At 38.0% G+C, this 13,865-nt stretch overlaps 1 protein-coding gene across 1 annotated transcript in view; it reads left to right on the top strand.

Annotated features, from left to right (window-relative positions):
- Nucleotides 1–217: 217 nt before the first annotated feature.
- Nucleotides 218–13,865, top strand: part of gna12a (guanine nucleotide binding protein (G protein) alpha 12a) — a 38,959-nt gene continuing 25,311 nt past the window's right edge. The window contains exons 1-2 of the mRNA XM_043711896.1: nt 218–259; nt 933–1,148. Coding sequence (XP_043567831.1) covers nt 248–259; nt 933–1,148 — 228 coding nt within the window. The 5' untranslated portion in view covers nt 218–247. The remainder of the gene's footprint in view (nt 260–932; nt 1,149–13,865) is intronic.

Genomic DNA, 13,865 nt, shown 5'->3' with positions numbered 1-13,865 from the left:
TGAAGTGCTTTTCACCTACAAATGGTTACGAAAGAAATAACTCTTGTCTGGTAATAAACTCTTGTCTGTTTCATGACTGTGTAAATATTGCATCAATTATCAAATACAGTACACAACAAGTTGCTTGTTGATTTTTGAGATTTAGGGTGAACTTTGGGAGTGTTCAGTGAGTTTGTTCTGACCTTGATTTTACAGCTCAGTAACGTGATAGCTGGGGACTATGTGAGCACTCCTTTTTATAGCATTAATGTTTTCATGTGTAAGTGATCAGCGTTCATTTTTGCTGGAAGCTATGAAGTTCGGTTATATTTGTCTATTATGTCCATGTACATTTTTTTGAAGAAGGAAAAGCTGTATAAATTGTATCATAACTCATTTGATTTCAACTGCATCGCAAACTACATGGCTTCTATTTTGAGAAATTTAATTCACTGCTTTGTAAAATTGTTTGAGATAGTTGTTCCATATTCGGGTGCAAGTGACATTTCTTACTTCTAGTACCAATTTCCAATGCACTGCAAGTGATTCCAGTCATAATTTTTTTTCTCAAAGTTATTGACTATTTGTACATGAAACATAGCTTTACATATAAAAGGATAATTTTTTAAAACTAAAGCAGTTTGTTTAGATGACGCCAGTGATAGTGTGATTGTCATGGTTGGTAATAACACCAATGTAAAAGTCAGAGCATGAAATGACACAAATTGTAATGTGATTTTATTTGGAGGAATGGAATGCAAAGTCTATGCCTTCATAGGGGAAGGCCTATTATTTAAGGAGAGAGTATTAATCTCCATGAAGAATCTATAGTGACGCATTCTAGTCATAATTAATTGTAGACGTAAAAATAATGTAATCATCTTAACAACTCATGTTCTGAGTAATAATTTAATCATCAACCTCACTTTTTTTTTATTCCCTTGTTTTTTTAGGGTATGAAAGTCTTGGTGGATGCAAGGAATAAGCTGAGCATTCCCTGGGAAAACACTGAAAATGAAAAGCACGGAATGTTCGTCATGGCATTTGAAAACAAATGTGGCATGCCAGTGGAGCCAGCCACATTTCAATTATATGTGCCAGCACTGAGAGCACTCTGGCAAGATTCAGGAATCCAGGAAGCATACAACAGAAGACGAGAGTTTCAACTGGTAAGTGAGCATCTCTAACAAGATGTAAAAAATGAAGGAAAAATGCTTCTCTGATGGAGAAGCTTAATGCAACAGATAACTAATCTGTACACCATTTGTACACTGATGGACAGCTTGATCAATGCAGTACTTTATTTATTTCTCACATTGTTTAGCCAATAGATGAAGCCATCTCCTCCTATGATACCATGGTAAAGATTTGACAATAGCTGCTTCTTTTAAAATGAATTATTGTCCTGCTGATTCCCTTGATTCCAAGTGCATAGTTTTCCTGAAGGATGCCACCAGCAGTTTCAGAAGTCAGCTCCTGAGAAAATCTGAGAAATAATGGGTTTTTGCAGCAGCTTTTGTTGGTAAACTTTGGAGTTATTGCTGGCTGCAAATGACTCGTAATAGGGACAATAGTGTTACATAACAGTCATAGAGATGTACAGCATGGAAACAGACCCTTCGGTCCAACTCATCCATGCTGACCAGATATCCTAACTAATCTGGTCCCATTTGACAGCAATTGGCCATATCCCTCTAAACTCTTCCTATTCATATTACCATCCAGATGCCTTTAAAATTCCGTAATTGTACCAACCTCCTCCACTTCATCTGGCAGCTCATTCCATATGCACACTACCCTCTGTGTGAAAATGTTGCCCCTTAGGTCTCTTTTATATCTTTCCCCTCTCACCCTAAACCTATGCCCTCTAGTTCTGGACTCCCCGACCCCAGGGAAAAGATCTTGACTATTTATTCTATTCATGTGCCTCATGATTTTATAAGCTTCGATAAGATCACCCCTCCCCAGTCAAAATAAAAGCAGCTAAAGACAGAAGAAATGTACTTTTTTTTAATAAAATCCAGTCATCTCCAGGCTATTTGACAGTGTAAAAGGTATGATTCTGAATAAAATGTGATTTTTATGCCGGTTTTCTTATACACTTAACTGGATGCCAGTACAAAGCAGAATATTCACTTGTTACCACTGCTCAGTTACTCAATAGATTTGTGGCATTGGTTAAATATTCTATTGCTTTCCATTTGACTAGTTGTATTTAAACAATTGCTTTAAAGTGTAATAGGATCTAAATTCTATTCAATAAATATTTCTTTTAAGTTGTTTTGAATTTATAAAGTGTTGCCAGTATTAAAGGGATAAATAAACTGGAGCATTGCACGGTGCCAAGATATAAACATTCGTCCTTGGTCTTGTAGAATGTTGGATTCCCGACAAAGGGTCTGAGTTAGATTCCAAGTCCTCACTGATCCTTGCACTGAGCCTTCTCTATTAATACATTTGGAGGGAAGGGAAGCTGTCTAGACGAAGCAGCTTCCCACACAGAGGATGCCTCCTTGTTGCTTGTCCTAAGTTGAGGCATTGATTGCTTATAGGGATTTATGCCAGCTGTACTGAAGCAAAAAGGAGACTGTTGACTTATAAGTCACTGCAGTGGGATTCCAATCCGGGAGTATCTTTGTGTGTGGCTCTGTACCACAGGGCACAGTGAACTCATGTCCAAAGTTTTGCAGGAACCGTTTGTTCTGCATAATTTTATGTATTTTTCAATATGTAGTGAAAAGTAATAGTTTATTAATGTGACACAAGTAACATTGATTGGACAGTATTTCTGGCACACATTTTTAGACTTGTGTGCATATGGTAATCAACACTTCATTTTTTTTATCCCCTACTTGTAATGAAAGTTAATATAGTGGAAGATAAGAAAAGTAAAAACACAGGAATGAGAAAACAAGCCTCAAGTGTGTTTATAACCCAGTATAGATTATATGGCAAATTCTAATGTCCTACAATAGACAGTTGGCATCTTTATCAGGAGCTTTGTGAAAATGATGTTGCGATATTAAATATTCATACTTCCATGGCAAGTTTTCAGTAGTGTATTCTGAACATTTCCCCAGGATTGAAAGTGCAGCGTGATTGTTTTGCAGTTGTTTCATTGAATATGTTGGTGTTTATGAAATGTAGTTCTTTCTGATTCTGGACCAGTTAGTGGAAGAGGGGAAAACTCTAGAATGATTTGCCATCATTAGAACTTGTTTTTTTTTAAAAGGTACAGATCTGGCTGGTATCTATTGTTAATTTGCTGTAAAGAAGCAAGACACAAATCTTTCATTTTGGCCTATGATTTGATCATCCTGACAATTTACACGTGAACATATGAACTAGAAATAAGAGAAATAAGTGAAGCTGAAGGGTCAACGTATTAGAAATCTTAAAGCATCTTTTAATTTATTTTCTTTTTCCTCAATATGTAACTGTTAGAGCTAAAGCTGATGGAAAAACTACCCCAAACCCTTTGTTAAATTGCTATGTCAGTGGGACTGTTAAAAGCAAAAAGCAATGCATTCATGATAGATTATGGATAAACTATCATTCCTTCTACTTGTTTAGCATTGCTGCCCTTTTCCACTGAAACGTTGTTCCATTCTTTGTCATTCCTAGACTCAATTGCTCCTGAGCCTTTCTAGTACTCCACAAGCTACTACTGTGCAAAGCATAGCTGCCTGTAACCTGTCTGCACTAAATCTGTATTTCTCAACCCACCGGCCCACAAGCCTCATTCCTGATGAAGGGCTAATGCCCAAAACATTGATCCTCCAGCTCCTCGGATGCTGCCTGACTAGCTGTGCTTTTCTCGACTCTAAATCCAGTTCAACCAAACTTAAATTACCACTGAGGAGAAAGTGAGGTCTGCAGACGCTGGAGATCAAAGCTGAAACTTTATTGCTGGAACAGCACAGCAGGTCAGGCAGCATCTAGGGAACAGAAGATTCGACGTTTCGGGCACATGCTAGATTCCTGAAGAAGGGCATGTGCCCGAAACGTCGAATCTTCTGTTCCCTAGATGCTGCCTGACCTGCTGTGCTGTTCCAGCAATAAAGTTTCAGCTTAAATTACCACTGGTCTCTTTCCCACAGTGCAACAAAATAAGCTACTCATTCTTATCTTTTTATTTATGGTGTTGCTGTGCCCATTTCTATAACATCCTCCAAGTCTTGAATTACTTTTTTTCTATCAGAAGTATCTCTTTCTTTTCCAACCAATAGTGTATCCTTTCTTGACATTATCTCCATTCTTCTCCTTTATGAACTTTGCTTGTGTGCAGTCCCTACTATTTTAAAGGATTTCCTAAAAAGTATTTTTTACTCTTAAGTTTTGATCGTTCCTTACTGAACTTTCACATCCTTTCTCTTATCACTTTCCATGTCCACTTATTTTGATGAAGTCAGTTGAGCCATTTTTTTCCTTGTTGAAGTCACTGTAAAGTTGTAAATTTATTTGTTTTGAATTTGTTATTGAGGTCGTCTGCATCTAAGTCAAATAAACCTTTCATTGTCAGGTGTTGATACATCATTCATGTAATTATTTGTATAAAGTGAATGATACATTTAGCACATCAATGCAAAGTATACTTAGATACTCTGACTTGTGATATTGAAAACATTGTACTCTAGTGTGTCAGTGGTTTGCTTGCATGAAGTTTTTTTTTCCCAATCCCATAAAATTAACTTAACTTTAAAGGTGCTATTATGTGCATGACCTGCACGGATATTAGTGGGTTGTTGCACTATATGTGTGTTGGTGTAGAAGTGGGGGGAGAAGGAGCATTGATTAAGTTCAGATATTTTTGATCAAAAATATAAAAATTCTGATTGTCCTGGCTAAATTACTGAAATTTTCAGCAGATTCTTGCACCCAGTATTAGATAGGAAGTACTCAGCCATGTCAATTTCACCTGGCTTCTCTACGGTGATCAGAGGTGGCTACATTCTATAGAACATAGAACATAGAACAATACAGCACAGAACAGGCCCTTCGGCCCACGATGTTGTGCCGAACTTCTAACCTAGATTAAGTACCCATCAATGTACCTATCCAAGTGCCGCTTAAAGGTCGCCAATGATTCCGACTCTACCACTCCCACGGGCAGCGCATTCCATGCCCCCACCACTCTCTGGGTAAAGAACCCACCCCTGACATCTCCCCTATACCTTCCACCCTTCACCTTAAATTTATGTCCCCTTGTAACACTCTGTTGTACCCGGGGAAAAAGTTTCTGACTGTCTACTCTATCTATTCCTCTGATCATCTTATAAACCTCTATCAAGTCACCCCTCATCCTTACCCGTTCCAACGAGAAAAGGCCGAGAACTCTCAACCTATCCTCGTACGACTTCCTCTCCATTCCAGGCAACATCCTGGTAAATCTTCTCTGCACCCCCTCCAAAGCTTCCACATCTTTCCTAAAGTGAGGCAACCAGAACTGCACACAGTACTCCAACTGTGGCCTAACCAAAGTCCTGTACAGCTGCAACATCACTTCACGACTCTTGAATTCAATACCTCTGCTAATGAACGATAATACTCCATAGGCCTTCTTACAAACTCTATCCACCTGAGTGGCAACCTTCAAAGATCTATGTACATAGACCCCAAGATCCCTCTGTTCCTCAACCTCACTAAGAACCCTACCATTAACCCTGTATTCCGCATACTTATTTGTTCTTCCAAAATGGACAACCTCACACTAGGCAGGGTTGAACTCCATCTGCCACTCCTCAGCCCAGCTCTGCATCATATCTAAGTCCCTCTGCAGCCGACAACAGCCCTCCTCACTGTCCACAACTCCACCTATCTTCGTATCATCTGCAAATTTACTGACCCACCCTTCGACTCCCTCATCTAAGTCATGAACAAAAATTACAAACAGCAGAGGACCCAGAACTGATCCCTGCGGAACTCCACTTGTAACTGGGCTCCAGGCTGAATATTTACCATCTACCACCACTCTCTGCCTTCGACCGGTTAGCCAGTTTTCTATCCAATTGGCCAAATTTCCCTCTACCCATGCCTCCTGACTTTCCGCATAAGCCTACCATGGGGAACCTTATCAAATGCCTTACTAAAATCCATGTACACTACATCCACTGCTCTTCCCTCATCCACATGCTTGGACACCTTCTCGAAGAATTCAATCAGACTTGTAAGGCAAGACCTACCCTAAATGCATTAAATACAAAACTGACCAATATAAACTTACGAGCCAAAAGGAGAGCAGAGCAAAATGGCCGCTGAATGCTTAGAGAAACGATTAATGATGCCCACAACAGATTCTGTATATACAACTGGGAAATTTTGCACCAATGGTGTTTACTCACTCATGCAACAGACCATGAATATACAGACACAGTACAACAAGCCATGAATATTACATAAAATGCCTTGGGGTTATCCTTGATCCTATCCGCCAACGATTTTTCATGCCCTCTCTTAGCTCTCCTAATCCCTTTCTTCAGGTCCCTTCTGGCTATCCTGTATCCCTCCACTGCTCTGTCTGAATCCTGTTTCCTCAACCTTATGTAAGCCTCCTTCTTCCTCTTTACCAGACATTCAACCTCTCTCGTCAACCAAGGCTCCCTCACACGACCATTTCTTTCCTGCCTGATAGGTACATACATATCATGGACACGTCGTATCTGCTCTTTGAAAAAGTTCCACATTTCCACCACATACCTCTCTCGTCAACCAAGGCTCCCTTCACACGACATTTCTTTCCTGCCTGATAGGTACATACATATCATGGACACGTCGTATCTGCTCTTTGAAAAAGTTCCACATTTCCACCACCATTCTAGTTCTAGCTTGCTTGTCTCAGTGTTGTAGAAGTTTCTTGTCGGGGTGGACCACATACTCTTCCTTCCATCCTCATCTGGACTGAAATATTTGATTCATTACTCTTTCAGAATTTGTGTTTCCATTTCCTGCTAGGGCCTGTAGTCTTGTGATAGCTGCCAACAATTGGCAAGGGTCTCAAATCTCAAGGTGTAAGACCAGGTAGTGCAGATTATGCAGTTCCCTTTCTTTAACACACACACGCGTTAATATAGTTTGCAAGAGGCTCAGCACTCAGCAAAGCCCCTCTAACCAGTACAAGCAATCTGAAAGAGCAGGCTGGTACCTAAATGCTGCAGACATGTATTCTCTAGATCAAACTTGCCAGCCTATTGAGTGAAAATACAACAGGTGGGGGTAAACATTCATTTTTTGTTTCATTTTACATTTTATTTTGCACACGTAGAGTAAAAACAATGATGCAGAAGTTAAATCCACCGTTAAACAATTTTTCTCACTTCATGTGCATAAAAATTTGTGAGCCACTATTCTAGGGTTCTGGCAAAGATTGTTTTCTCTGCAGAAATGAGGATTCAAGTTTTGATTATATCCTTAATGCTAAAATTGATTGGAAAAAACTGAATTCTTAAAACTAGATCTAACAGTTTAAAGTCTCTCCTTAATGATAAGCTACCCAAACCAGACACCATCCTAAAACTGCCAAGGCCCTGAACCACATGGAAAACCATAATCAACATTGCAGCAGTATTATTCATACTTGTTTGAAATTGCTGTTGGATCCTTTGAAAATCTTGGAAAATTATTTGGTGTGAAATCAAACCTTTCATGTAAATTTCACTAAGCCTTGCTTGTAACAGTATTGAGCATATAATTTGTATTATCTCTAAAATTCTCATTGGTATTGTTTCAAAATTGGAATTAGTAACAGTAATAACTTGTGAATAATCATTGGCTGCACCAATTTAGGTTGTTTCCCGGCTTTTTAAAATCTTATATTTCAAATTTTCATTGATTTTCTTCAAGGCCTTGAGTGGCCTATCACAGAACTTTGATCAATTTTACAATCGCTCAGACCCTCAGTCAGTCCCACAGACATCTCCGCAACTGAGTTAGCGAGTTAGTGGGAGAGAGGGGCATGAAAAACCTGCAAGCAGTTGAAGTAAATATGCAAGTTCTACAGGGCAATAATGAATGTTTTTAACTAATCTACAATGGCATGAAGATCACATATGATTAGTTTAAAGATTGTTCTGATGTTTTCTATGGAAGTATGTATCTCATCTAATAAGGAATATGTTGGCCTGTCCCCTTGATCAAAATTAAACAGTTGAAAAGTAGTAACCTTTTAATATGCTCAATGTGAATATAAGCAAGGAAACTAAAAGTGGGTTAAGTTCAGTAAGATCAAAATGAATCTGACCAAAACTACTTGGACTAAAGAGTTGGTAAACTGAATGACCAGAGCAGTAATGCAGAGGGAAGGTGAAAAGGAGTATAGAAAGATAATATATATGATAAATATTCTTATAAAATATTTTAAAATTAAATGAGTAGGAATGTTTTGAGATAAAGTGAAAGATAAAAGAATGGTGGTAAATATTTTTCTAATTACCGGTAAAAGTCAATGTGGGTGAATTATCAAAATTTGTGAAAATAAATTTAAAACTCTGGTCAATAAGTTTTAATGTTAAAATTTTGTATGGGCTATTCGACTACAAGGGCGCACAACTAAACCCAATTCTTGTACTTTTAGCAAGCAAGTATGTGAAGTGATCAGGAGTGGGAACCGAGCCAGTAATGGACTCCACAGCTCAAACCTTGCAGTAGAAAATAAACTAGATTTCGGTAATAAGAAATACAACTTAATTTTAGAGAACAAAAAGGAACAGAAAGCCCATTATTATGTAGAGGCATAAAATATATTTCAGCATTTTAAAGGGAATAATTGGTAACCGAATCATGTCAGTTAGTTGAATGGACTAGTTTTCACAGTTTCCTCTCTGATGAATTTTTGGTAGTAGTACATAGTGAGCACATCACTGTGTACGTATTTTCAAAGTTTGGGCTCTTTGTTGCTGTGCGTTTTTATTTTTCTGGCATGCGCAATACAGTCACCATTGATCTCTCTTTAAATAAATTATTCATTTCCTTGTACCAGCATTTTTATTGCTGTTGGAACTCTTCCTGAATTAGTTCCTTGTTAAAATTAGGTTGGTGCCGTGAGGAAAACATCAGTGAGAAATCCTGTGACTTATCAGTTAATATCATTTTAGTTTCAATTTTATTTGTTCCCTGTAACTAGTATGAATTTGCAGAAATAAAAATCCTTGTCACTTTGAGAAAGACACGAATATTTTGCAGATAGGTCTGGTGTGTTGAATCTGGTATAGAGTGCAAGTTGAGCAAATACTTTGCTTGTCAGTTTAATGATTGAATAAACTCAGCTAATTTTGCAGAATTGTTGGTCTCACTGTGGTACTTGCATGGTGCTGGTCTAACATATTTATGAATGTATGTGCTGATCAAATTTTCTTAAGCTTGTTGGTTTTATCACTTTTTCTCTGTCCAGCATCAGGAGCTATGTTGGATAAGTTTAGCATAATTACATCTGTAAATGGACACATTTTCAGATACATGGAATGTTTCTTGCTGTGGAATAATGATTACATATTATTTTAAATGATGGACAGTGAACTGTTTATAGAGTTAGAGATATACAGTAAGGAAACAGACCCTTTGGTCCAACTCATCCATGCCAAGCAGATCGCCTAAATTAATTCAGTCCCATTTGCCAGCATTTGGCCCATATCCCCCTTAAACCCCACCTTTGCCTTTCTTAAAGGTAACCTTTAAAAAATATGCTTTTTGCAGAATTAGTGACAGAGGTTTATTTTCAGTTTGCTTTGTGTGCATAATTTGGTTGGTTTTGGTTTACACAGCGTGAAAGGGACTTGATGAAAAATGTATGAACTGGGTGCACTGAGTGCAGTATAAATCACATAACATGTATTCATGGGAAATAGTTAATTGGAGGGAATTTAAAGATTTGAAATACTGAACCTTCAAGGTAACTGTTAAACTTAGAGTTTGAAGGATGTCATGTGTTACTAGAGATACAACTTGCATGACTCTTGCTTTAAAAATGAAACATTTGTGTCACACTTGTAGATGATTAGCTGGAGTAACAAATGAAAAGTACCAGTTTGTAAAACAATGACAAATTGTAACAGCATAGAGAATGATACTAGAAATGTAATTGGTACTCAACTATGGCCAAAATTCAGTTGTATTGATTTCCTTTTTCTCTTATTGTTGCTTCTATACTTGGTATCTAGTTAAGTTTTGTTTTTGATTGATTGATATCTCAGCGTAAACTGTCTTAAGGGCTGTAATGATGTCTTCAGTGTTGGATGTGCTGTATCTCTCATCAGATAACATTAGTTTTTCACCAATGTTTTAAATTGAAACTCAGCTGTCACACAAGCCTCTCACGTTTTATTGGTAAATTTTTTATTTAAACTTATTAGCTCTTGGTTAGCAGCCTGCCAACAAAATGGTGGCATATGGCCTTACTTTTTAAGTTCAGAAGTTCCATTAGATGACCCACGTTTTGATGGCAAATGATGGCACTATATTAACCTTCCAAGGTGCATCCTCTGGTCTGACTTGCCCATTGTTGTTTCTTAAGATGACAAATAAATAACTTTGCCAATCAGAAAAGTCATCCAGTGTTCAGTAAATTTGTCAAGATTGATAGTCTGTATTGACTATCTTGATATCGCTAAATATTAGCTGTAGTACATTCTATTTCTATGCCAGTAATTTGTTTTTGGTATATATTGGAGCTTCAACCTCTGAACCTTATTTTTTATTCACTTGTGGCACTGGCATACCTTTTTTCTCAAACTTGCAAAATTTGAAAGTAGAAATGAATGTTTTGATTTGAAATTAAGATCAGTTTTTGATACATTTGTTGAATTTTGTAATAGTTGTATCTTTTTATGGTAAGCCTAGTTTCAGCCATTTAATAAGTGAGACATAGCCATATTGCATTTCCTTTTGCTTCCCCCTTGACTACGGAGAGCAACTTTGTTTAAAGGCTTGGCAGGGTATGTTCGAATTCTGACCGTTATACTGCTTATTTGTGTGGGGGGAAAAACAATTGTTTAACCATAAAGGAATTATAAATTTAAGCTTTTCTCTTGCATTGTTTCTCAATTTTCACATGTTCTTTTTACTTTCAGTGCATAATATTTCCAGGAATTCTGGAAGTCTACAAGTTTGTAGCCTACATTTAATTTTTCAATAATGCAGTTTTTAAGGCTAAAGCAAATAAATCCAGAAATGGTTAATGCCATTGTGGAAAGAAAGTTTTCAAGCTCAAATTTTGCTGCTTTCCAAGAAGATAATCTTTGTAATTTGTTAAAAGAACTTGAGAAATGGTAGTCTGATGCTTCAAAGGTGATGAGGAATTTTTTGTTGCTGTTTTAATTTCCATAATCAGGATAAGATTTATAGTCCAGTAGTTCAGTTCCCAAAAACATTCTTATACTTAATAATTATTTCACGTTTAGATTTCGTTTAGTATTCACTTTTATCTTTGAAAAAACAACTTTTGATGGCTGAACCATAGTATTTTGCATGGTATAGAATTTTATAGCATTGGAGGAGGCCCTTTGGCATCTTGTATCTGTGTTCCTCTGCAGTTAGATATTTTTAAGCAAACTATCAGCCAGTTGTAACATGTCTGGGTCGTGTGGAACTTGAGCCCAGACCTTCTGATTCTGGGGTAGGTTCATTGTGCTGGTTTTACTGTGACTAGTTCTTAATTTTATTAACTACCTCATAAAAGTTTGTTTACATGAAAAATTGATTATTTTCAGGTGGTATGTATTTTTTAATCAATGTTTGGTGGTTCTTGATGTAATTTTTCCAATTACTTTTTATGGATGTACTTCAGTGTTCATTGTGCTGGTTTTACTGTGACTAGTTCTTAATTTTTATTAACTACCTCATAAAAGTTTGTTTACATGAAAAATGGATTATTTTCAGGTGGTATGTATTTTTTAATCAATGTTTGGTGGTTCTTGATGTAATTTTTCCAATTACTTTTTATGGATGTACTTCAGTAGAAACCAACTGTCACCAAGAGCACACAATTCTTAGAGTAATGGTTCTTCCATAAATATTCACATTCAAAGCTGAGCTGATCTTTTTTGTTCAATTTTTTCTTTGACCTTTTGTGTGTGGGAGTGTATCTGTGTGTTTGTCTGAAAAGAACCGTCTGCAACCTAAGTTGCTTTTGTTTTGGGAGCAGCTTTTGTTTAATTTTAATCTGCAAAATTTACTTGGGATGGCTTCAGCTATGAGAGGCCACTGAACTGGTGATGCCATTGTATCATTAGCCATATATATCTGTGCATGTAAAGATTGTAAATTAAGTAGAGAGAATTGACCACAAGACCATAAGAGAGAGGAGCCGAAGTAGGCCAGTCAGCCCATCGAGTCTGCTCCACCATTCGATCGTGGCTGACACATTTCTCAACGCCATTTTCCTGCCATCTCCCAACCCTTCATTCCCCTTACTAATCAAGATCTTATCTCTCTCTGTATTAACGCACATTGACTTGTCCTACATAGCCCCCTCTGTCAGAATGTTTCACAGATTAACCACCCTTTAGCTGAAAAGATTCCACCTCATTCTCAGTTCTAAAGAAATGTCCCTTCTCTCTGAGGCTGTGCTCTAAAGTCCTAGTCTGTCCCAGTGGAAACATCATCTCTGTCCACTCTGTGAAGGCCCCTTAGTATTCTGTAAGTTTCCGTTCATCCTTCTAAACTCTATTGAATACAGACAGAGAGTCTTCAACTGCTCCTCATATGACAAGCTCCTCATCTCCAGGTTCATTCTTGCCAACCTTCCCTAGGCCCCACCTAATGCCAGCAGATATGGGGCTTAAAACTTCTCACAGTATTCCAAATGCAGCCTGACCAGAGCCTTGTACAGCCTCAGCAGTACATTTGTGCTCTTCTATTATAGCTCTCTTGCATTTCCCTTCCTAACTGCCAACTGAATCTCCTTGTTAACCTTAAGAGAATCCTGAACTAGGACTCCCAAGTCCCTTTTTGTTTCAGATTTCTGAAGCCTTTCCCTGTCAGAAAGTTGTTGATGCCTCTTCTTCCTACCAAGTGCAAAGCCTCACAATTTTCCACATTTGTATTCCATCTGCCAGCTCTTTATCCACTCTGTTAGACTGGGGTTTAGATTAGAGTGGTGCTGGAAAAGCACAGTAAGTCAGACAGCATCCGAGGAGCAGGAAAATCGACCTTTCGGGCAAAAGTCCTTCTTCAGGAATTCTCTCTCGCTTAGACTGCCCAAGTCCTTCTGAAGCTTACCAGTTCTTGAATACGACCTGTCCTTCCAGCTATCATTGTGTCATCTGCAAACTTAGCAACAATGCTCTCAATTCCTTTGTCCAGATCATTCATGCATAACAAAAATAATTGTAGTCTCAACATTACCCCTGTGGAACTTCAGTAGCCACTGGCTGCCATTCTGAAAACGATCCCCTTTATCCCTATTTTGCCTTCTGCCAGTCATCCAATTGTGTATTCATGCCATACCTTGTCCCCAATGCCATTGCCTCTTATTTCTCAGCCTCCTGTGCATCACCTTATCAAAGACCTTCTTGAAATCCAGATAGACCATGTTTCCTCGTTCTCCCTTGTCCAACTTGCTCATTATCTCCTCAAGTAATTCTAACAGATTTGTGAGGCATGACCTCCCTATGATGAAGCCATTCTGACTCAGCCCTATTTTACCATGCACTTCAAAGTACTCTACAATTTCAGCCCTATTGATGGACACTCAAATCTTATCAACAACCGAGGTCAGGCTAACTGGCCTATAGTTTCCTGTCTTCTGCCTCCCTCCCTCCTTAGTCAGGGGTGTTACATTAGCCACTAAGTGAGTCAGTACTTAAACTGTATTGGCTAATTGTGCCCTGATAAGCTCAAACTTCTGGTGCTCGCACTTTATAATATGCAAAAGGGAAGAGAGTTGTGTTTGTGTT

Source organism: Chiloscyllium plagiosum, chromosome 21 (genome assembly GCF_004010195.1).
Source record: "Chiloscyllium plagiosum isolate BGI_BamShark_2017 chromosome 21, ASM401019v2, whole genome shotgun sequence".
Classification (NCBI taxonomy): domain Eukaryota; kingdom Metazoa; phylum Chordata; class Chondrichthyes; order Orectolobiformes; family Hemiscylliidae; genus Chiloscyllium; species Chiloscyllium plagiosum.
This window is presented reverse-complemented; position numbering and strand designations above follow the sequence as displayed.